The sequence below is a fragment of the Harmonia axyridis genome, chromosome 3 (genome assembly GCF_914767665.1).
Source record: "Harmonia axyridis chromosome 3, icHarAxyr1.1, whole genome shotgun sequence".
Taxonomy (NCBI): Eukaryota; Metazoa; Arthropoda; class Insecta; order Coleoptera; family Coccinellidae; genus Harmonia; species Harmonia axyridis.
In genome coordinates this window covers 59,226,576-59,252,479 of record NC_059503.1, presented here as the reverse complement: position 1 = coordinate 59,252,479, position 25,904 = coordinate 59,226,576, and the positions used below count along the sequence as shown (strand labels likewise).

General features: G+C 34.3%; 1 protein-coding gene across 1 annotated transcript in view; it reads left to right on the top strand.

Annotated features, from left to right (window-relative positions):
- LOC123675558 overlaps positions 1 to 25,606 on the top strand; it is a 48,876-nt gene extending 23,270 nt beyond the window's left edge. The window contains exon 2 of the mRNA XM_045610928.1: positions 23,721 to 25,606. Coding sequence (XP_045466884.1) covers positions 23,737 to 25,479 — 1,743 coding nt within the window. The 5' untranslated portion in view covers positions 23,721 to 23,736 and the 3' untranslated portion in view covers positions 25,480 to 25,606. The remainder of the gene's footprint in view (positions 1 to 23,720) is intronic.
- Positions 25,607 to 25,904: the final 298 nt, after the last annotated feature.

Genomic DNA, 25,904 nt, shown 5'->3' with positions numbered 1-25,904 from the left:
TTTACATTATTTTCTGCAAGTTTGACTTTTAAATAATGAACGAAATTAGAATTCTAGTACAGTCAAGAAATGAAAAGAGCCTGGTTACAAATAATTGAAGCAATTACAAAGTACATGGTCTGATAGTGGGGCACCAACACAACAAATCATTCTATTAAACGTCTATGCATATATATTATAGTATCAGTTTCTTCTATTCATTCAACCATACACGTCTGCTTTCTCCAGTGGAAAAAGTTGCAAATTAAAGATTAGCGTTTTTTGAATTGATCAATCAATCAGACAAAGTTTCTCTTTCGTCAGATATGGGTATTCTACTCGAGAATACGGAAAACAATGGAAATTTCACTTTTGCGAATGCAAGTATGCATGCATGGTTTAATCACGCATAGCCACGTATGATTCTAGCCCTTGAATTTGACGAATGGAACTTTATGCCTGCTATTTAGCAACAGCAGATGAATAGTAACACTTTGCATTCAATATAACAAAGAATATTTATTTTAAATCCGAGGTGAATTTTCATTTGAATGAATTTTACAAATTTTGCCAGAGCCTTCGATAGCCAAAATGGCAAAGATCAAAATTGCCGCCCTAACATAAGTCAACTCTGCAGAATGCAAAAAATTGAGTAATCGAGGTCTTCTATAATAAGAGATGGAAAAACTGAAATTAAAAATTTTTCAAAAAAAAAGTTAGAATATCTATTAACAAAAAACCAACAATCCCAAATTTGTACAAGAAATTAAATTCAGTTTAGGATTGGTAAGAAAAAATAAACCTTAGTGCTTTCCCTTGATATAACCCTCTTTATCGTATCTCTGTATTCTCATATTTTTGAGTGGTAGAGACATATTTTGTAGTTCGCTGACTATAATTTTTTCAAAATCACTCACAGCCAATTCTCCTAAAGGACCAAATCCTGAAAAATTGTCTCTAATTCTCATAAATCTCTTTCGCTATAATTCACAAAATGATTCAATTCATTACATTTACAAATCATTTTATAAATACCATCTATACTTTGTAATTTACATTGTAAATATTATCATTTTATAAAGGAAGGATGCAATGGTAATACCAAGTGCCAAAAAAATGCTTGAAAAATAAAAAATTATGGAGCTCAATTTCATCAACTTAATTAGAAGCCCTCTAATCCAAACTCACTCATTTTTCATATAGGTATATTGAATGATTAAAACATATTGGTTGTGATATGGAATAAAAACACTTCTTATATTAATTCAAAATAGTAAAATGGAAATGGTGAAATTAAATAGTTCATTCAATATTGTGCATTCCTCTGAAGAATCAACCTTCTGATTGGATTTAAATTGGACATTTGGAAATAAAAATTACTCTTGAAACATCAAGAAGCCGCACCAAAAACAGAAGAAAAGTTTGCAGTTAATCAAAGAGAACTTCGACAAGGCAGAGTGCATGAGTTTTAGCTTCAATAACTCATGGATTACGCATCAACTTAGATGTTCATTAGTAAAGCATGTTTTTTTAGAGCTATTGTACTTTAAATTGCAATAAAACAACGATGGATTATTCGATTGACATGATTTTTATTTATCCGCAAGATAATCTTGTGGACTAACATTTTAAATATGACTTCTGGCATAAGCCACGGTTGGCTCGGATGTAGTCCAATCTGGAGTCCAATTTTCGATTACTTTTTCCAACATTTGTGGCCGTATATCGGCAATAACACGGCGAATGTTCTCTTCCAAATGGTCAAGGGTTTGTGGCTTATCCGCATAGACCAATGACTTTACATAGCCCCACAGAAAGTAGTCTAGCGGTGTTAAATCACATGATCTTGGAGGTCAATTCAGAGGTCCAAAACGTGAAATTAGGCTGTCACCAAAAGTGTCTTTCGATAAATCGATTGTGGCACGAGCTGTGTGACATGTTGCGCCGTCTTGTTGGAATCGCAGCTCCTGGACATCATGGTTGTTCAATTCAGGAATGAAAAAGTCAGTAATAATTTCTCTATACCGATCACCATTGACTGTAACGTTCTGGCCATCATCGTTTTTGAACAAGTACGGACCAATGATTCCACCAGCCCATAAAGCGCACCAAACAGTCAGTTTTTCTGGATGTAACGGTGTTTTGACATACACTTGAGGATTAGCTTCACTCCAAATGCGGCAGTTTTGTTTGTTGACGTAGCCACTCAATTAGAAAAGCGCTTAATCGCTAAACAAAATTCTCTTATGAAAATCGGGAACAACAGCAATCTCATTTTACACTATTTGCAAGCGTTGTTCAGGCGTGAGTCTATTCATGATGAATTGCCAAACCAAACTGAGAATTAATCACTCAACAGCTGTTTAATCGGTCGCCATCTTGAACAGTAATGCCAACTTAAAGTTATATACCTCCACTCTTTATAATGCAGAGAGTCTGGGACCGTATTCTCGACAAGTGATCTTTCAAAACGTATACGTACTTTCAGTGCTCTGAACACTGAATGTGCGTATACGTTTTGAAAGATCACTTGTCGAGAATACGGTCCCTTACTGACTCTCATTCTCATTCGAAATTTGGAATATTTATACATGGGATTTTTGTCGATCAAGCTTGAAATGCTGGCCCTGAATTTAGAAGCGACCTTTCCTACACCCTAGCGACAGCTCTGAATTTTGTATTTTATAATCAGTTTCCTATGACAATGTGACCTAATTCTTCATCAATATAGTTTCTCGACTAACTTAACTTATTAGTCATTAACAGTTCAACATTCGAAATTGTGATTTATCGAAATATCTCATCAAATTCCTTTCAATTTATTTCCTGCATAAAGCCTATGAACTCTTCCACACCTTCTGTTTGTGAGATGGAAGATTCAGTCCACGATATTATTTCTCTCATCTTTTTATTAACAATTGAACAGCTCCGTTTACCGCCCACGATCTCCAACCCGGCGGATTAGCCCTGGGGTAGATCGAAACTTCGACTAACGGGCCAGTTTATAAGAAATTAATTCTAGAGCCGTTTCACAGAGGCGTATCCAGCTATCGGTGTACTCTGAAATATTTGAAATGGAAAATGAGTCAATCCTTAACGTTTGAGACCATGCCCGGTCCAAAATTCGAAAATTGGGACAAAAAGATTAGGAGACTAGCGGTCAACAAGTTATAAGTAGATGACATTATGTTGAATGGTTCACGTGATTCTGTCTTCATGACCTGGGACATTGATATATTAATTGAGTTCTGAATTTATGACAGATTTGTCCTCATAAATCTGAATTCAGTAAATGTTCATAATAAATTTCTTGAAAATAATACATGAATATAAATTTGTAGGGTACTTTTTCGTGGTACATTTTTTCAACAAAAATCTTGTTTGAAGTCTATGTATAATGAGGAAGTCACCAATACCAACTTTCTGAATATAAATGCAACATATGTAAAGTTTTATACAAGTTAGGAATATTACAATAATTCCAACTTTAGTCGAGATAGTACTTTTTTAGTCTCTTTACAAATTTTCGCAAAATTACAGTTTTGCCCTTCTTGTAATGATTAATTGTAGGCGTTTTTTTGAGAATATTTTCAAAATCCAACAGTGCCTTGTAGTAATACTATATCATCAATTCTCCTGCGAAAAATGAAAAGTTACCAAAATTATTATTATCCGCAAATTGAAAATATCGGAATACTATAATATAGATTATTGTTCAAAAGAATTATGTGATAATCTCATAAAATCGGTGATTTATAAGAAGAAATATCTCTAATTTCATTTTGAACTGGGCAGTCATGTGGTTATGTCTTAAAGCCTTTTGCTGAATATAATAACAAATATCCCGGATGATCATATTTTGATGACCTTAAATGTTAAGTCCTTGTTCACTTATATTCCTCAAGATTTTGTTATACGTCTGCTACAAGTTAATTGGATTTCATATAAAAACTTTGTCGATGTGTCACTGGATGTACTGATTTGTATTGTTAACTCTATTTTTAATAGAATGGAAAAGTTTGTTATGTCTGTCCTGGTCTCTTGAATACCCCTTATCTTTGTTTATGTTGATGATATTCTCATATCGGTGAGTATGAGTTTTGAATCCATAAGGACCTCAAGTGGGATTGAGGTAGATAGTAAGATCCCATTCTTATTTATTAGAGATCGCGGACCTATATTCCAAACCCTTGGCAGCCTACAGAACATTACATTTCAATTCATGCATAACCGTATCATAGAAAGTGGTAATCCTAAGAAGTGTGAATCACAAGATCCTCAATTCATCATTCATCTGATGCATACTTTTGTTCGAAGAATTTTCAACATTTATCCTGAATTTTATGTCTAAATGGATACGCAAATTTGGTCACAGTTCGGATCATTGAACTCGTCTTTCATCTAGTCTTATCCTTCGAGACAGTGGAACTGTTAATTTTGTCATTTTGGAACCAAGCCCAAAAAACAATTGGCTGACTCTTGTAGGAAAAAGTCTAAGTCAACTTTTTTTTTCCAACATTCAAGGAGTGGGAAATATAGTTTTGATTTCATAATTTGTTATTGGTAAGGTGAGTTGGTGGAGATGTTTCGATTTTTATTTTTTTGCTGGATTCACTATCAACAGTGTCAATAACCTTCAACATTGCATTTTCTTTCTATTATCGTGTGTTTCATTTAGATATTTAATAATTTTGGGTATAAATATAAACCTTTATATTGGGTTATAGCCTGAGAATAGCGACAACCCAGAATAGGCGGTCGGCTAGAGCGCCAAAATTCAGGAGTGGCATTTCAATCTTGATCAACAAAAATCTCATCTGTAGATATTCTAAGTATCAAATGAAAATGTAATTCAGTCGAAAGAAGCAGAAAGAAATACAGACAAATTCAATACGAAAAACCATCGAAAGATACCGCTTTTCAATTATAAACTCTCCTCTCTCTCTCATAGTATTTTTTTATGGAGTATTGAAGGTAAAACTCAGAAAAGGATAAAGGTTATTTTTTTCCCAACCAATTCTAAAATGAATATAATTATTTATCCAAATTTCAAAATATTGTTTTTTTTTCATGAATTCTCCTATGCTATTGTCAACATTTTCCAAAGAGATGCCTTCAATTTTATCATCATGGATTACACAATATCAATTTGTTGCATAATTGACTTTTGTTAGGGCGACAAATTGGGTATCTGCCTAGGGCAGCAGTTTGGTAAGCGGCTGCTCTGCCTGAGAAAGAAAACAAAATTTCTCGGAACGTTGCTGGTGAATAAGTGTTAATAAATTAGTTCCCCATGACTGCAAAAATCCTTCAGAATATTTTGGTGCGATTATATACACATCTACAAATGATGATATTTCCATATTTACTGATACTTATAATATTTACGTTACGTTACGTGATAGTTGTTAGATAATAATTATTTATTCTTGCTGCATAATTCTGCACTTAATCCGTAATTGAAAATGCAGTGGCGACGACAGCTTTCAAGTAAAGGAGAGGGGGCAAGGAGAAGTCACAATTTTTCAAGCGGGGTCAAGATTTTTGGGAGAGAATCGAAAAAATCGAAGAAAAAAGGGAAATTAAACTGTATTATATGTATTCATGAATATTCAGTAAATAAGGATTATGCAGCTAACGGAAAAAAATTATCGAACATACAAAAACAAAAATATTTATCTGAATTCAATAACAAAAAAAAGGAAATCAAAAAAAATTATATGATATAAATAAACGGATTCAGGAATGACTATAAATCGGATAGTACGAAAAAAAAAACAGTTATTTATTAATCACGAAATATACAATAACAATAACAGAAAAAAATTGAATAATATTTGTCATCAGCAAAATCAATGAAAATTGAACTTTTCATTAGAAATGGTACATGTCAGGCGCGAATCCAGGCCTAACATTTGGGGGGGGACTTTTACACATCTCCGTTTCAAAAATTGAGTCAAATTTGATCTTTGCTGATCTTGTGATCATTTTAGTCTTTATATGTCAAATTCTGAAGGAGGGGCCCGGTCCATTGGGGGGGGGGGGCGTTCCCCCAGTTCCCCCCTGGTATCGCGTTTTCCTTATTTTTGACGATATTTAATTTCTATTTACTACTTTGAATGTCTATACATTATAGGTTTCGAAAAATAGGGATCAAATAGTATTTTTCCAGGTCTATCTAGATAACGATTTAAATTGATTTTTTTTGCTCATGCGATATTTCAGGGGGGCAGCAAAAATTAAGGGGGCCAGGCCCCCCTCTAGCGTCGCCACTGATTAAATATTGAAGAAACAAATAATTTCCAACTCATTTCCATAATTCCGTCCATGAGTATTGAATCTTCTTTCTCGTGCAGAGGTAGGCAGAAAACACTGCAGGTCTCAAATCGCGATAACTCGATGGGCGTTACATTTTATGAGAACCATTTAGCACCACCGCCGTCCGTTCTCCGAAACGCGGAAGTTGTGGGTGCTATTCTGCAAGCTACCCATCCAAGTTCATCAATTCTCGATATTGAGCGGCATTCCATGAAGAAGAACACCTACAATCAGTTAAATTGAAATCATTCACAGGTATAACTGTATCTGTACGTGAAGGTAATGAGTACCCGGAGTGTTAGAAAGATGTTCTCTTTGCGATTCGATTCCTATTGTTGTTATGTTTGCTGGAAGTCGTAAAATGTGATGTAGGAAGTGAGGATTGATTTCGAATAAATGTTGTTGTCCTACTTTGGTTGCTTCGAACAGGTTCGAATCGTTCATGGATTCATTGCTGCTATGTTTTGCGCGAAAGATAAGATAATAAACAACATATAGTTCAGTCATTTGGTAGTTTTACCTATACAGTTCAAAACACTTCTCGATTTTTGTTTTTTGTAAAAAATATATAAAAAAAGAAAAAATTAGTTGTATCAAATTTGATACATACTGCATATGAGAATACATTTTCAAGGATTGTGAAAATCAACAAAACAACTATATTATTCTTGTTGAGACACAAATGAACACCACATTTTGAACATTTCAAATGAGAGAATGAATTGCAAGATGGATATTTACATCTGTTTCACATCATCATAGGTAGGTCAGTGGCCAATAGATTTGTGCCTGACGTCCTTCGGAGGAACATGCAAAAACACTGGTGACTTTTCTTTTTTCGCAACAAGCATATTTTCGACGGAATCCTTGGATGGTCTACCTCGTTTTTGGTTTCCATTTTGTGACTTACAGAGATCTTCTGCTATTTCTAGCCGAACATCAACCTGATTTTTGAGATCTTGCTTACCAATTTTCTTGTGGAGCAACCATGTATTTACTAAGGTCATGTCGACTAAATGGTAAAAAAGGCAAATATACCATTTCTTAGACCTAATTTTAATTTTATTTCTGACAATATAACTGTCCATGTCATCAATGGCTTCCAGGACTAGGTTTGGACACTCAATACTCACATTTTTTCTTTGAATTTTGACAGAAAAGTAACTGGCTTATTGTCTAGCCATACTATAGATGATATATCAACATCATGCAGTTGGGAATTCTTGGGCGTCGAGCTGTCCCCAAATAGAAAATTGCTCTGTTCTCTAAATAAATGAAAAGTGGAAATGATCCTGATAGACTCGAAACAATTTTGGATCAAAGTATTTTTGATCTGAGGCAAACCTTTTTTTGTGGACTTCGTATTTGGCATATGTACAAATGACATGTACGTACATGTACATAAATAAGAATTGTCTTATCTCAGTTGCTGATAGCATGGTCAGTTAGTTTGGATTTTTTTTGGGTCGAATATAGATTTGACTCTTCCGCGATTTTTTCGAACAGACTCTCAGAAAATAAGTATTTGAAAACCTGTTTCAAGCTCAGATATCGAATTTGAAATATTCGTATTCCCTTGAAATGATGAAGCTTCATTTTTCAAAATTAGATTATTTTTCTTCTAACTGTTGCTCTGTCAAAATATATGGTTGATCTGCAGAAATCGATCCTTGTCTGATCGAAGATTCTCCAAGTCGGAAAGTGTCCTCTACTTCTACTTGATCATCTTGATAAATTATTGTCCCATCTTCAAACTCCAGTGGGAGATGTTCTATATTGATTCTTCCAATGCTTTCAGAATCACTGTCGAGCTCATCATTGTCAGAAACAAAATCGAGATCATCCTAGTCTTTCTGCGTGATAGGTCTTTTTCTGTCCATTTAGAAATTTCTTTGGGGCCAGTGAATTTATTGCCTAACAATACTTTCAAATAAATTCCGGTATTCAGCAGATCGCGATATCGACTTCAAAGGGACATGTATGGCCAAGCGTTTTTATGGACTAGTTCAAGTGACATTGGATTAACTTTACCTACCTAGGCTCAAAATGTATTGATCTCTACAGGTTAAATTATGTTCAGCATAATAATCTCAGGATTCTTTATAATCCAACTACATTTTTAACAGATTACAATTATGTTTTTTGATTGATCATGTGAAATGTTATTTTCTTCATTTTTGTGGTCAAATCAGGAGGATATATCGACAGTAACCAGATGATCGTAAACGTTTACTGTTAGCTTGAGCTAACAGAGATTTCAATCTGTACGTGTTCTATTGTTATTATTGTCAGATGAGTATTGGACTACGCTCTTGAAAGTTACTCAGCAGCTATACATTGAGGAAGAAGCATTTTAATCAGATGTTCACGAATGAAAATATTTATAGTGTACCTAATTGATGATCATTTACCGTTTGCAGAACAATTGCATCTCGTATTTGATTTTCCTCCACAATAATTTTAATCACAAAATTAACTCTACGTTAATTACTGATTGAGTTCTTCCATCCTTACATACTTTCCTTCATTGTGAGGTTGGGAGGTATTTGTATTTTTGTCATAGTATTTTTTGGTGAATTCAGTCCTGTAGAAAAAATGCTCCAGGTTTCACAAGAAGAATAGTTGTTGATTTTTTTTCATTATCTTTGTCTCGTAGGTTTCAAAAATATTTTTAGGCTTTTAATGCTTCACACTTTGGTTCAGCCATTGTGAATAATTCATGGAAACTGAATTTCATCTCGGTTGTAAATAGGTCACCAAAATAACTGATGTTCATTCATTTATTCAATAAATCTCTAAAATTGCAATTCGAGCTCATGAAAATTCCAAAATTAATGACAAAATGATTTCAAACATCTACCCCTGAGGAACTCCATACTCGATTATTGCTACAGGTAATCTACTCCCAGTTGCTGAATACAAATTAATCGATCACTAAGAATTTGAGTCGAGTGTTCACTTTTCTTCTTAACAAGATGATGAGTAATTGTTGATTATAATTTTGCTTATGGAATAAATATCACCGAATCTACTAACGGGTGTTTTTTTCCGAGGTATATAACTTTAAGTTGGTATTACTGTTCAAGATGGCGGACCGATTTAACAGCTGTCAAGTGATTTCTTCTAAGTTTGGTTCGGCAATTCATCACAAATAGACTACGCCTGAACAACGCTTGTGAATAGTACAATTTTATTTCAAAAATAATGGTTCTGTGCGGAATAAGATCGCGCACTACGTCCATTTTATTTTGTTTAGCGATGAAGCGCACTTCTGGTTGAATGGCTACGTCAACAAACAAAACTGCCGCATTTGGAGTGAAGCTAATCCTCAAGTGTATGTCGAAACACCGTTACATCCAGAAAAACTGACTGTTTGGTGCGCTTTATGGGCTGGTGGAATCATTGGTCCGTACTTCTTCAAAAACGATGATGGCCAGAAAGTTACAGTCAATGGTAATCGGTATGGAGCCATGATTACATATTTTTCATTCCTGAGTTGAACAACCATGATGTCCAGGAGCTGTGGTTCCAACAAGACGGCGCAACATGTCACACAGCTCGTGCCACAATCGATTTATTGAAGGACACGTTTGGTCACTACCTAATTTCACGTTTTGGACCTGTGAATTGGCCTCAAAGATCTTGTGATTTAACACCGCTAGACTACTTTCTGTGGGGCTATGTAAAGTCATTGGTCTATGCGGATAAGCCACAAACCCTTGACCATTTGGAAGACAACATTCGTCGTGTTGCCGATATTCGGCCACAAATGTTGGAAAAAGTCATCGAAAATTGGACGTCCAGATTGGACTACATCCGAGCAAGCCGTGGCAGTCATATACCAGAAATCATATTTAAAATGTAATGCCACAAGATTATCTTGCGGATAAATAAAATTCATGTCAATCGAATAATCCATCATTGTTTTATTGCAATTTGAAGTTCTATAGCTCTGAAAAAAACCCTCTACTTGTCTCTGACAATCATTTCGAAATTGATAATGAATGATTTTTATGAAAAGTAAGCTGTTTGGTCATTTACAGATTTTAGTTCACCCCTTGTATTCTCAATCAATTTGAGAATGCATCCTAATGATAATCTGTCGAAAAAAATCGAGAATTTCATCATTTAACTGCAATAAAGCTTAATAGTCAATGGTGAATCACCCAGTATTGTTGATGTGATTCTGTGACAAAAGCTGAGATCTTATAGCAGTTCTAGCTTTTCAAAAAGAATCAAACTTCGAACCACCTTTCCACTGTCCTATCCAGAGCAATTCATCTTTACCAGTACCCAACCTCCTTCTAGTACCTATCTCCTTGATGGAAGTTATCCTAGCCATATTTCTTCCACTGATATTTCCAATTCTCAGACAATATGAATCGACCGTAATCCAATAACCATTATGTTATCTAAATACAGTTACATTTCTGTTGTACCTGATCTGTTAAGATGTAGTGTATAATAAGAGAGCATTCGGTGCAGGATCGTATCGGCTGAAGGAAGCAGGAAGAGTCAAAAATCCTTCGGAAATAAGGTTGAATACGGCAATAATACCATTATTATTCTCATCAATCCGAATCATGATTATGCTTCGTATAGTAATTGCTCATTGAAGTGGATCTTGGGGGAAGTATATTGACTGTTATCGAGAATCTCAGGGTTGAATTGAGGTGATTCGTTATGGAACGATCATCAAGGTCCTTAGATTGAGATGGTGAGTTATTGCAAAAATGCCTTTTTCGACCTTGAGTTTAAGACCAGAATAATTTGGATGGTCAATTAACTTCTTAAGATTTTTGATGGTGAATTACCGATTAATCAACTTTTTTTAATTATCTTAATCCAATTTTGGTACAAAGTTTGATTTTGAATATTCAAGAAACATATAATCTGTATAACGTAGAAGTACAATTTAAAAACTTCATGATCACAAATAATAAATAATTTGGGTATATCGAGTGTATATAAATGACTGCATTATAGGATAGATACAACATTATCATAAATTTTAGTGTCGTTATTTAATTTTTGATTTTAATAAGGATCTATCTTTTTCATACGTAAATTGAATGCTGAGAATCAATTCAGACGTTTGCGAATGAAATTTTGCAGATGTTCCCTGAACAAAGCACGGACAATATATTATTCCCTACATTCCTACTTCCTATCGGATGAGTAAATTGAACAATTTTTTTCAAAATTTCTTTCAAGTTTACAATGATTTGTTGGAATCACGGGTTTGACATACATATCAGCTTGTTGATTTCTTTTTGAATTCTATATGCTCATGTTCAAAAAATTGATGCACAGCTCAAAGTTTCTATGATAATTATCAGTAAAACTATTAGATTTACACCTTTATATTGGTTACCAGTACTATCACATTTACTTCTGCCTCATATTCGTAGACAGGTCTCAGTCAAGAAATCTTGGGAACATTTCATTTCTACCCGAACTCATTTCCAAAATCTTATCTCCTAGATACTAGAACTGCCAGATTAAAGTCACCCAAACCTTTATGGATTAATAGCTTCCTTCAATCTAATGAAAGTGACAAGGAAATTTGGCGTTCGGAATGGAGTTCTTATAATGTCTTCAACAAAAGTCTAATCGTTGATCCTTCAGGGATAGTTCTAGGTTTCAATCCTCTTAGGAAAATTTTGTGTATTTTAAATAGACTTAGGACTGGTCATGTTCCTTGCAATAGTATGCTTTTCAAATGGTATTTTATTGAAAGCCACTATGTGAGTGTGGTGTAGAAGAAACCATTTACCACTTGGTGAATACTTGTCCAATTTATAAATTTCATGGTGATTTCCAGGCTATCCATTCAGTTTCAGTATTTTTTTGGAATGGGTCGCTAACTTCAAATCGAGATAATGGAAACTAATATTCAGTACTCCTTTCTGGTTCTTTTTTTAGGATTTAATTATATAGTCGTCAACAGTTGGTGAAGAGAAAGGACGGAGAAGATTTAGTTTTGGATGAAGAGGAAGCCCTTCAATATAAATATGTCAGCTTATTCTGTAAACGTATACACAAACCAGTCACTACACCTATACGGGTAGTCAGAGTTTTTGCTGAGGTTTTTATATGTGCTCTCGTATCTTTTGTTGAAATGTATGATGCCTCTCGTTTATAAAAATATGCATATGGATGTAGTAGGACTTTTTAAGACCTCATGCGAAACTTAAAGTTGATCGTTTAAACAGAACTACAGCATATTCAAGAAGAGTATCGAAAAAAAATCATTCAATATTCTCGTGAACGTAAATCCGTTATTATATAAGGAGGCAATTTCAAGCCCAATGTAGCATTTGAAACTCTTCAGAAAAACTATAGAAAATCCAAGAAGAAATATTCAATATTGAATTGAATAATTTCAAATCTGATAGCGTTGAGACTCTAATTTAAAGATTAATCATTTCAACTTCTTGTCGAATTTCGTGTTGATAGCTTAATCAGAACCATAGAATATTCAAGACGAATAACGAAAAAATTACCGAATAATTCGGTTACAACAGATCCGGATTGAGTTGAGATTTTACAATAACAATTTAATATTGCGCGTATTTCAGAATTAAAGAGGAATATTGAAAACAAAATTTTGATATTTCCATGCTAGAGATCCGATCGAGTTTAGATTATGCGTTAATATGAGGAATGACAATAATAAATGAAAAAATATTGAGGAAAAAGAAAAAAATTATAAAAAATTAAAAAATATTGAAAAGATAAATGAGGAAAGAAGTGAAGTTTCTGATAGCTCAGGCCAATGTTAGTGAAATGTATGTAGCTTTGGGCTATCCTCAACATTGTTTGAAATAATGTGTTCTTGAAATTGTTTTTGGATTCCCTCCAAACTAAAACTTGAATTATTCATAGTGATTCATCCTGCCACCTATAATTTTTATGTTCTAGCTACATAATCTCAATGAGTTGCTATTGCATAATAACAAATAAAACCAAGAGAATACGTGCCTGTGCAGTACCGTAACTTATGGCATTTCTCTCCTATTCGAAATGACGTTTATTATAGTTGCAGCCAACAACTTTATGAAGACTATATGCATTCCTCTCTATGTAATTATTCGAAATTATGGCTTCTCCACCGAGGAATTAATATATACCCTGGTCCATAATAATTGCGCTAATGTATTATCTAAAACTTGCGTTGTGTGCTAATAATCTATGGTCGGATTCCTATTCAGTGCATTCAGGAGGTAGAGCAGAAATAGGATTCAATAGATTGGCTAAAGAAGCCACCTCTTTGATTAACTGAACTATTGTGGTCAATAGGGGAGAAAAATCATATGATCTGGATCTACAGTCCGGTTCCCGTCTTGATTTAAGCTTATCTTCAGGACAATAATTAACTAATCTCGCTTTCCAAACAGAAAACCGACATGTTTATTGAAACAATCGATTTTGATATAGTTTTTGAAATAATATTTTTCATTAGGTTTTCAGTATTCGTTTTACTATGTCGAATGCTCTTTTTCTTCTTTTGAATATACACTGCGCAAAATAATTAACGCACATTATGGAAATCTCAAATTTATTCTACAACTGAAGGTGTTCTAAATGATAATAATTTTTATCAGAATTATGCATGCATATGTTATTTCAACGTTCTTCTTCAATACAGATGTTTTTTCCCAGCAGGAATAAAAAAAGATGAGATTATCAGATTTTGAGAATGTATTGCCTCCATTCTGAAATCAGTTTTTCTCGATCAATTCTAGTGATCAATAATTTTTCTTTCGTTTGATTTTTTGACCCAAGAGGAATGTGCCCAAGCGGTAGTTTTGCGAAAAGAAGGATGGACATACACAAGAATTGCAGAAAGGTTTGGAGTTTCCCATACAAGTGTGTCCAGAATGTTGCAGCGATTCAGGCAGACAGGTATGAATGTCCGAAGACCAGGACAGGGTAGATCACGGGTAACAAATGCCATTCAAGAACGTTACTTGAGAGTTTCTTCGTTGAGACAACGATTTGCAACCGCTCGCCTCCTTCAAAATCAGCTTGAGCAAACTCATGGGGTGCAAATTAGCACTCAGACAGTAAGAAATCGACTCAGAGAATATGATTTAAGGCAATGTGTCGCGGCAAGAGACCCAGCTCTTACCCCAGCCCATCGAAGGGCGCGTTTCGATTTTGCGGCTGATTGGGAAAGAGTTCTCTTCACAGATGAGTCTAGACTCTGCCTCTACCATTGTGATCGACGTTCCCTTGTATACAGACGTCCACATGAAAGATATGCTCAGTGCAATTTCCTGAATACTACTGGTTTCGGGGGAGGATCGATTATGGTATGGGGTGGAATATCTTTGACTGCTCGCACAGTTCTAGTGGTCGTAGATAATGGAGCTATGAATGCTGATAGGTATATAAGGAACATTCTTGAAGAGCATGTAGTGCCATTTGCCCCATACATTGGTGAAAATTTCATTTTTATGGACGATAATGCCAGACCCCATCGTGCGCGCATCGTTCAGGAGTACCTTGAAGAGGTTGAAGTCTCTCGAATGGAATGGCCAGCAAGATGTCCAGATCTCAATCCGATTGAGCAGGTTTGGGACAACCTCAATAGAAGGCTGAGAAGTTCAGAAAATCATCCAGCTACTCTTAATGACTTAGGAATGCAACTCAGAAAAATTTGGGAAGGATTAGATCAGATCATTTTGAGATCACTCATTTTGATTATGAACCGTCGTTGCCGAGGTGTAATTAACGCAAGGAGTGGAAATACCAAGTGTTAAATCACTTATCAGCATTCCAGTAATTTGAAAATTGTTCATTTCTCTTTTTTCACATAAGATTCGGTGAAATCCTGAATTTTTCTTCCATTCAATGTGTCTTGTTTCGTTCAAAACCTTCTCAAAAGATCATAAAAAATAAGTTATAAAGTCAATGTAGTGTTAACTTTCATTAAAATTGAGATTTTCAGAATGTGCGTTAAGTGTTTTGCGCAGTGTATATTGAAATAACAAATGAAAATAAATTCAGTTAACAAACTTAAAGCGCGCTAAAAGTCGTGAAACAACCTTTGACACTAGGAGAGCCCTCCCCCCACTAGGGTGAAGGAAATGTAGGAGATTGTATCATAAATAGAAGTTTTATCAACTCTATTCGAAACATGTTTCCATAAGATGTCTCTTTTGCAAGAAAACTAGCTGATTCAACATGAAAAAGTCACCCCATCCGGTATATTTGAGTGATTTTCTCGAACTAGGAGGTTTCATAAGAATCATTTTATCAATATGGATTGAATCAAATAAAAAATTATTTATTTTATCATTTATTTATTTTCAATTATAATAAATCCGTAAGTATTTACGTCCATCCTAATCTCTTAATCTTCGTTCACTGCTGAGCCGAAAAATCTATATAACCTTATATCGCTATTGTGATCAAAAGTAATTTGATCCGCCTAATAATTATTCTTTTAATGCAAGATGCACTTGAGGTCCGCTTAGCTACCTGAACTACCAGCATAGATTTGATAAGTTAATTATAGGAAATACTAAGACCAAGTGAAGTCATTAAGCATGTCTCTTCATCAAAATCGTCTCCATCAATCAACTGAAATACCGACAGAACTTGTAATCGTCAATTATAACCAGAATGAGGAAAAGGAATACAGGAAGATCACTCGTGTGAAGAATAAGTGCACGTTTCGGAGCAAGCGACATGCACTAGCGATTTTTAAACAGGAGTACGGCTGAAGGTACAATTAAAAGTCACAGGTAACGAAGATAATATAGCCATCTTAAATTACAGAGCTATGGAATATCATACCGTGAATCATATGGAGTTCCATGGTTGTTCTTTCTCGGAAGAGCAACTCGATATGTTGACCTAAACTTGTCCGGGAAGTGGGTAATTTTTATCATTCAAATAGAATAGAATGCTGAAAAATGATTCATACTCTTCGAGTTTGTTCTAATAGCTCTATTTAAGTCATCAATTACGAAATGCCTAATTTTGTATAATTCTTGAGATCACAAGTTATACAAAATTTCATTTAGTAACCTATTGCATACAAGATTTTCTTCTAATTTTGAGGAAAGTGATAAAAAATTGAAATAAAGATTGTTTTTTTTAGAGCTATAGAACTTTAAAGTGCAATAAAACAACGATGGATTATTCGATTGACATGAATTTCATTTATCCGTAAGATAATCTTGTGGCATTACATTTTAAATATGATTTCTGGCATATGACCGCCACGGCTGGCTCGGATGTAGTCCAATCTGGACGTCCAATTTTCGATGACTTTTTCCAACATTTGTGGCCGTATATCGGCAATAACACGGCGAATGTTGTCTTCCAAATGGTCAAGGGTTTGTGGCTTATCCGCATAGACCAATGACTGTACAAAGCCCCACAGAAAGTAGTCTCACAAGATCTTGGAGGCCAATTCACAGGTCCAAAAAGGAAAATTAGGTGGTCACCAAACGTGTCTTTCAATAAATCGATTGTGGCACGAGCTGTGTGACATGTTGCGCCGTCTTGTTGGAACAACAGCTCCTGGACATCATGGTTGTTCAATTCAGGAATGAAAAAGTTGGTAATCATGGCTCTATACCGATCACTATTGACTGTAACGTTCTGGCCATCATCGTTTTTGAAGAAGTACGGACCAATGATTCCACCAGCCCATTAAGCGCACCAAACAGTCAGTCTTTCTGGATGTAACGGTGTTTCGACATACACTTGAGGATTAGCTTCACTCCAAATGCGGCAGTTTTGTTTGTTGACGTAGCCATTCAACCAAAAGTGCGCTAAACAAAATAAAATGGACGTAGTGCGCGAGACGTATTCCGCACAGAACCATTATTTTCGAAATGAAATTGCACTATTTGCAAGCGTTGTTTAGGCGTGAGTCTGTTCATGATGAATTGCCAAACCAAACTGAAAATAAATCACTTGACAGCTGTTGAATCGGTCGCCGTCTTGAACAGTAATGCCAACTTAAAGTTATATACCTCGAAAAAAAACACCCGTTATAATTGATAAAAATTGGGAAAACATAATTCTAGTCTCTTTGCTTCTGTTACTTTAGATTAGTTTGAAAAAGTCTGAGCAGAAGATTTTTAGTTTTATTTTTCCAAAATGAGTGATTTTTGTTCTGAAGAAGTACCAAGCGATATTGAAGAGGCAATAAATGATGCTCCATTATCTGATACTCCCAAAAACTCAAAGATAGTTTATGACTTGGCATACGAAAAATTTGATACATGGTGTGATGAGAAGAAAATAAAACATATCAATGAGAATGTTCCACTTGCATATTTTGAGGGTAAAAAAGATCTAAAAGTTTCCTCATTATGGATATACTCTACTCAATGTTTAGGTCTAAACGAAATCTGAAAAAAAATATTCATATTAAAAAATATACAAATTTGGTAGCATATAAGTACCTACTAAAAGGCAAGCGGACAGGTACAGTGCTATAAATTCAGAAGTTTTATATAACACGTTTTTTCCAAATTTTTGATTGGAGCTAATGACGAAGAAATCTGGCAATGATCATCAGAATAGCAGGAGCCTGCAGAGAAGCAGGATTAACATTTATTCCAGTTAAAAATTTTGTATATTCGAAAACGAAAATTATACGGCTATCATATTGCAATTAGTACATTGAAAATACGAATCTTGTTGAAATACTGCGAAAATATATAAAGTTGCGTCCTCAGAATCACAACAGATTTTCTCTAAAATATGGGAATGGAAAATGTACCACAAATCTTGTTTGGAATTAATACTTTTAGAAGTCTGCCAAAATATATCGAACAATTGCTTTTCTGTTCTATAAACTTTCTAAAGAAAAAAATGCTCCAAAAGAAGCTCTTCCAATTTCCTAGCAGACAGAGGCGCTGATATTTCAAAATTGATGATGAAAATTTAGCTTTGTTTCGGAGGGATATGTTGAAAATTCTATGAAAAATAAAACCTTTCACCGCAAGAAATCTTTCATAAGCTCGATCAATAAAACAAATACGTTGTGGAGAATTAATTTAAATAATTCCTATAATAACGTTATAAAGCGTAAATATGAAAAAATTGGAATCTTATATATAACGTAATTTAAATTATGCATCAACTTGTTTTTCTTAAAAGTTATATTATATCATTAATTCTCTTCAAATTATAGAACTTTAAACGAATGTTCAGAATTATCTGAATTTGATAACGATCAGTTGAATCCAAGCAAGCCTCATAATTATTTGACATAATATATGTCGAAATTACTAATCAAGTTGAATTAATCAATTATTGGAATTTTTTTAGTGATAAATACCTAATATCTATTCTCTAAGAGAGGGGTCAAGTTAATGAGTTCAAATATTAATATACGATATAAAAACATCAGTTACATTTTTATGTATGAGAAATATTGACAATTTCAGATATATGTAGAATGTATTGTACTTTTAACTCAGGTGACACTTCAAATGATATGTGAATAAGTTATTGTTCACAAAAAACCAACTCAGCTATAAAATAATTCAAACTTCTTCTGTTGTTGTTGAAACATACATATATTTGAAATTTGGTTGCTTCACGGATAATATTTTTGAAAAATAATAGATCATTTTCATTTCGAACGCTGTAGAAGCATTATATATTCTGTTTCCATAATGATTAAAAATTATGTAGGTATAGCGGACTAACGATACATCGAATATTACTATATCATCAAAAAACATCAGAGGAAAACATTCATCATCTATGAAGTGTTCTTTTTTTGAATAAATAGAGATTGCCTCTTACTACAGATTTATGACAATAATTCGATTTACTTCTCTCCGATGCTTGTTATTTGAATAGACGTTGATTTGAAACAGTTAGAAATAGCTATCTAATGAAATGTACACTAAACAATGTTTTAACGGTATGTTTAAGTAGACCACCACAGGTTGTTAGTTGTAAAGTAGATTAGAATGAATTAGTATTGACCAAATCTTAACAAACATAAAAATTACGTGATTGTTTAAGTTTCGCTTTCCTTAAAATTATTTCTATTATCGAGACGATAATTTGTTCAATTTCTATCTCGATTCCCTTATGCTTATGTGAGTCCTCTCGGAGGAGTTGTAGGCTTTGTTCCTATAGTATCTATATCAACGCCACTTCAGGCAAAGCACTATTAATTTTTCACTCAACAGCGAATGGTTAAACCAATCCCCGTAACCTGAAAATTTCGGCTTAAGAAATTAATTCCGAAAAGGTTCTTGAATAGATGAAATATTATCATTTTCACTAGTAGTAGGTAATCTTCATACTTTATGTATATCTACATATTGTCCATATCCATAATTGAAAGAAGAAGAGAATGTGTACCTAATGAATAAACATGTAATTCACATTTGTCTGGGATGATATGTTCATTAGTCTCATCCAATAATAATCCCTTGTTCAGCACAAGATGTATCCAAGTTACTTCATCCGATTGAATAAGTATTAAATTCCTGGAGGATTATGGTTCTCTATATTTCATCAGCTCAATGTTTCATTCTGTATTAACTCTTCATTATACAAGTGATTCAAATCTTACAGCCAAACTTTATCAGCCCAGTGCCTATGCAATTTTGATATACATGATGAAGGTTGATCAGGTTGAAGAAAATGGTTTTTACTTTGTACTCAGAATTTTTTATTTTCTCTTATTTTCTACTGTTTATATGCGAGACATTTCTCTCTTTCCATGTCACTTTTTTCTTCTAGTTGGTTCTTTAAAAGAGGTTTTTTCTATGGTCTGTCTTTCTTATAAGGATTTGTGTTATCTTTCTTAATTTCCTATTCTCATGCTCTTTTAGCGTCACTATTGTCTTCTTTATTTGTTTGCCAACTATTTCCAGAATAGTTTCAATTTTCAATTCCTCTCTCATTTATTGGTTGTTTATATACCATGGGGCGCCAACCGCTGTTCTATTTAATGTAATTAGGGGACTTTGCAACTGATCTTTCTTATTGTCTTTCGTATTATAATAGGTTACTCTTGCATACTAAATGATTGGTATAAGCACTGTTTTTATTATCTTCAGCTTGTTTTCTAAGGAAAGACTTTTTGGGTAAATTCTACCGTACAATTGCCTTGCCTTTTTCCTGTTTTCTTCTAGCTGTTTGCTAAAATTCATTCTTTCGCCTAGAGTTACTCTTAAGAATTTTGCTTCCTTTTTCCATTCTATCGTCTGATTTTATTTTGACCTTTTCTGCCTTCCCTTTCTTTACTGTTGTTCCTCCAAAGTAGATTGCAACTGTTTTCGTCGTATTCACTTTGAACTTCGATTTCTTGAAGTATTCCATCAGTCCATCTGTATTTGACTATAGTCATTGCTTTCCGTGTTCTACTATGATAGTTGATAGCGGTGTCATCTGCAAACTGGGCTATCTTGCATCTATTCATTTCTGTTATGTCTGCCATGTTTAAGTTGAATAACACCTGGTAATAATTGGTGGTATGATAAATGATAATATAATTTATATATTTCTCTAGAAGAGTATATCTCTCGGAATGTTCGATCATTCAATGGGTCCAGGCTTGCTAGATATCCAAAATGATAGCTCGGTAATAAATGAAGCAAGAATCAAGAATTCATAATTTTACGATAGCGAACTTCATTCTATCTTTGATCTATCCGTTCATAAATAAAATGAAGCTTATAATTATCACAATTATCAATAATTCACATTTTCATTTATCTTTTATATTGGAAATGATCCTTTCTTAAGACTACTAGAAACAACAAATAAAAACTATCCTAATAACTGAGAGAAGTTATTTTCCAGTTTCAATAATATTTCCTTAATACAACAGAGGGATTTATTCAGTTGTAGATATCTCTAAATTTTCCTTTGAACTGAACATGCCAAAATTATACATTTTTGACGATTGTATAAATCGAATCACTCCGTACAATTCCTGATAACTGTACATATATACCTAACCTAACCTTTCATATTATATAAAGAAAAACAAAATAAAATGATAAAATGCTACGAAATACAGAATAAGGTTTATCACAACTTGAAGACAAACAAATCAACAAACGAAATAACAGCTTCGAACGCCAAATAATCAGAGAATTCGTAATATCTATACGAATTCAAAGAACTCGTTTCACGATTAGAGGTTAATTGATTTCATTGCGAAACTTCATTAAAATCCATAATTGTCCCAAGTCTAATGAACCTTTATATTGCGTAATTTCACCGTTTCATGAAAATAGACGGAGAAGAGTGAATAACACCTGTTGGGGTCACTAATGACTTGAAGAAATGTCTATGCTGTCAATGGAATGCGTGATATATAAGTGCCTGATTTTTCTCGTTTAATGGAACTTATTCAAGATGAATGAACCAGTTATGTTTCGTAATTCATAACTGGAATCACCAATCGCTGCCACAATATATCTATTTTCGTCAATGTTACATAATATGAAGCTGTTTTCTTGAAAATGTCCCCAATAAAAGAATACATTTGGCAATTGAATTTTTTCTTTCAATATTATGGTACAATGCGAAGAGAAACCAATGTGGGTAAAGCACAGGGAAGTGGTTTTGAATAGGGAATTCTCGATAATTCCTTTTTTCCCATCTTAAACTTCTTGAATTACCATTCGAGGGTTATTTAGTTGGCTGTTTCTAAATTCCTTTCATATAATTTTGTTAATTTTTTGAATCAGTCAGAAAGTCATTACTTCGATCAATATAACACATGAATGATGATGACAACGATGTTACAGATTGATGTTTGAGAAATCTGTTACTCAATCAGAAATTTTGAAGCCAGATGCTTCTTTTGCTTCGGAACCTTCTATGAGTAACATATTTGCATATTTTTAAGACAATTCCAGCCTCCGTCATCGGCAACTTAGTCAGCTTTAGGAAGTATCTTTGTAAGACGTACTTTTTTAGGACGTGCTCAACCTTGATACAAAGAAATAATAATAAATAGTCTTCCACTACTGAACTACTACCTGGTGGCAATAAAATTCGAATTTTATGATCATCTTTGAGAAGCAACCCCCGAAAAAATCATCCTTTTTTGCAGATTGAAGAAATAAATGATGCTGGGTTATGTCCATTAAAGACATAATGTGCTTTCCATTGACGAAACTTTTCAGAATTGTTGGCACTTTTGGGGTAGCTGACATCAACAGCATAATGATAAATCATTTCACATATAACGGGTGTTTTTTTCGAGGTATATTACTTTAAGTTGGCATTACTGTTCAAGGTGGCGACCAATTTAACAGCTGTCAAGTGATTTATTCTCAGTTTGGTTTGGCAATTCATCATGAATAGACTCACGCCTGAACAACGCTTGCAAATAGTGCAATTTCATTTCGAAAATAATGGTTCTGTCCGGAATACGTATCGCGCACTAAGTCCATTTTATTTTGTTTAGCGATGAAGCGCACTTCTGGTTGAATGGCTATGTCAACAAATAAAACTACCGCATTTGGAGTGAAGCTAATCCTCAAGTGTATGTCGTACATCTAGAAAAACTGACTGTTTGGTGCGCTTTATGGGCTGGTGGAATTATTGTTCCGTACTTCTTCATAAACGATGATGGCCAGAACGTTACAGTCGATGGTGATCGATATAGAGCCATAATTATTAACTTTTTCATTCCTGAATTGAACAACCATTATGTCCAGGAGCTGTGGTTCCAACAAGACGGCGCAACATGTCACACAGCTCGTGCCACAATCGATTTATTGAAAGACAAGTTTGATGACCGCCTAATTTCACGTTTTGGACCTGTGAATTGGCCTCCAATATCTTGTGATTTAACACCGCTAGACTACTTTCTGTGGGGCTATGTAAAGTCATTGGTCTATGCGGATAAGCCACAAACCCTTGTCCACTTGGAAGACAACATTTGCCGTATTATTGCCGATATACGGCCACAAATGTTGGAAAAAGTCATCGTAAATTGGACGTCCAGATTGGACTACATCCGAGGCAGCCGTGGCGGTCATATGCCAGAAATCATATTCAAAATGTAATACCACAAGATTATCTTGCAGATAAATAAAATTCATGTCAATCGAATAATCCATCGTTGTTTTATTGCAATTTAAAGTTCTATAGCTCTAAAAAAAAACACCCTTTACTTATATACGGTTCTTTTGGTATCCAACGGCGCATATATGATCGAACGCTGGAAAGCTCATTATGCCAAATTCTCCTTCTGTTATATGCCTAAATCAACTTCAAGATTGATAAATAATGCCAATTCAAAGAAGTATAATACTTTCAATGCTCCTGATAAAATATCAACATATACTATAGATGGAAAAGAAATAATTGATTATAGAACATGAAGTTTTTCATCTACTTGTAGACCGAACCAATAACATAAATCTAGAAGAAACCTCATTACTTTTTCTTTGTTTCAGATAATGATCACCAGAAATGTTCACCGCATCACTCCTCCTGAAAGAAAACACTTCGACATCGTTGTCAACGTTGGTTGAGAAAGCATTGCAGAGGAAACCACCCTTTCCAGAATATGAACTTCAGCTGAACGTCTCCCAATTCATCCTGCTTCTTCGATCCAACCCTGAGAAAATACCAAAACCACTTCAACCAGACGAAGGCTTCGAATCTGACATCGACAGCCTTTCGATAGTATCTTCAGATGACAGCTTCACATCCGGTAATGTCGTTGAAAGCATTAGTAAAACACGAGAAACTGACAGTGCTAATGGTTCAGCCAGTTCAGATTCCGATACTGATTCACCCCCCACGCAAGAACAAGCTTTTCCAAATGAAAATATTTACTTGAATCCAAAACTCGAGACGAAAAATTTCGATGCTGTCAGGGAAAATCATAATCTAGTCAACTGTATATGTTATACCGATGTAAAATGTACTGAAATTTTAGTTTTTGTAATAGAAGACAAAGCTTTGGTGTTCAAATTTGACAATATCTCCCTCTTGCAACAGTTTTACGCCAAATTTGCTGCTTTGAAAGCTGTAAACAACCAAGTGGTTTACAATCAAAATAACACCACCACCAAAAAATTCAACTTGTTACAAAAAACTGACAACAATGGAATTACGCATATTCAAATAACCAGAGAACCTCCAAAGCCTGTATACGTAGATGAAGGTCCGAGTAGTATAATCAGTTTGAACACACCTGAGGACAACTTAAACAAACTCATTAATAAATCTGTCCAGCACATCAAGAGCTTAAACGAGTACAATAATACTAACACGATAAACAGACGTTATAGACAAACCAATTCTATTGATTTAGACAACTTGAAATATAAAGATAAATCGGCATCTGCAGATGACCTCCTCGACTTGAATCAAGATGAAGATCAGATGATCGAAGTAAAGTCTAAGAACGATCTGAGGAAAGTATGGAATTCTAGTGAAAATATTTTAGATATCCAACCACAAAGACCAGAAAGAAAGAAAAAGAATAAAGGTAAAGCACCATTACCTCCAGATGTTGAAATAAAACAAGACATATTGAGTGGTCAGTACGTAAGGGTTCATGTCAAAACAGAGAATACTGAGCCTTCCAGAATAATAATGAGAGGACAAATCAAAGAACCACACCCAAAAAAACTGCAGAACAATGGTATGTTGTCGACGAAACCATCGTTGAACACCTTGGTTAAGAACAAAGCAGCTCAGATCTTGAAGTATGCTCCCAGGAGATTCGAAACTTCGACTTTGACAAGGAATAAGACACCACCCCAAGAAACGTGGACCAATTCAATACCAAGATTCTTCAAACAACCAAGGAGTAGAAGTGAAACTAGAGTAGCACAACCTATGGCATACAGATACATCGACACCACCTTGAACTATCCAGTAACCTATGTACCAGTGGCGACAGCTAACGGTAGAGTTCTGAAATCTCACGAAGTTCCATACAGTTTTGGTGGCTTGCCAAGCTATAAAACGAACAGTATAGGACCTTCATCGAATATTGGGAATAGGTTGTTTGGACTTTCTCCGAAATTGAGGGATTTTAATCCCCAACCTCAAGATTCCATAGATAGTAAATGGAAGATTGAATCCCAGAGACCAAATGGTGAAGGTTACTTGAAGAGTGTAATAAAGAAAGATGAGAATAAAAGGAAAAACGAGAAAAAAGTTACATTCAGTGCTTACACTACAGTGCAAGTTGTTTGAACTCTATTGACTTCAAAAACCCTATAGGTACTTACTCGAAATTTGTTATCCACTCAGTTTTGCCTTTATCGATTAATTTTAACTATGGAAAGATATATTCAATCTTACAGTTAGAAAATCTTTTTACATTTCCAGTACTATAAATGTTTCGACAACACAAAGAAAACAAGAAATGGCATTGTTTCTGGATAATACTCATTTCTTTCTTCAATTTCCTATAAATTTCTTGGAATTTCACATTTCATTTTCTGAAATATGAATTTTGCTATAATCTCGAAAACTTTTCTTCAAAGTAAGAGAATCCATAATAATTTAATTGATAAAGAAAAATGTTAACGAGATTCAAAACATAAGTCTATCTTTTTTTCAATTTGAATGATTCAATTTGAAATGTTTATAATGAAAACACTGTGTATCATTTTTTG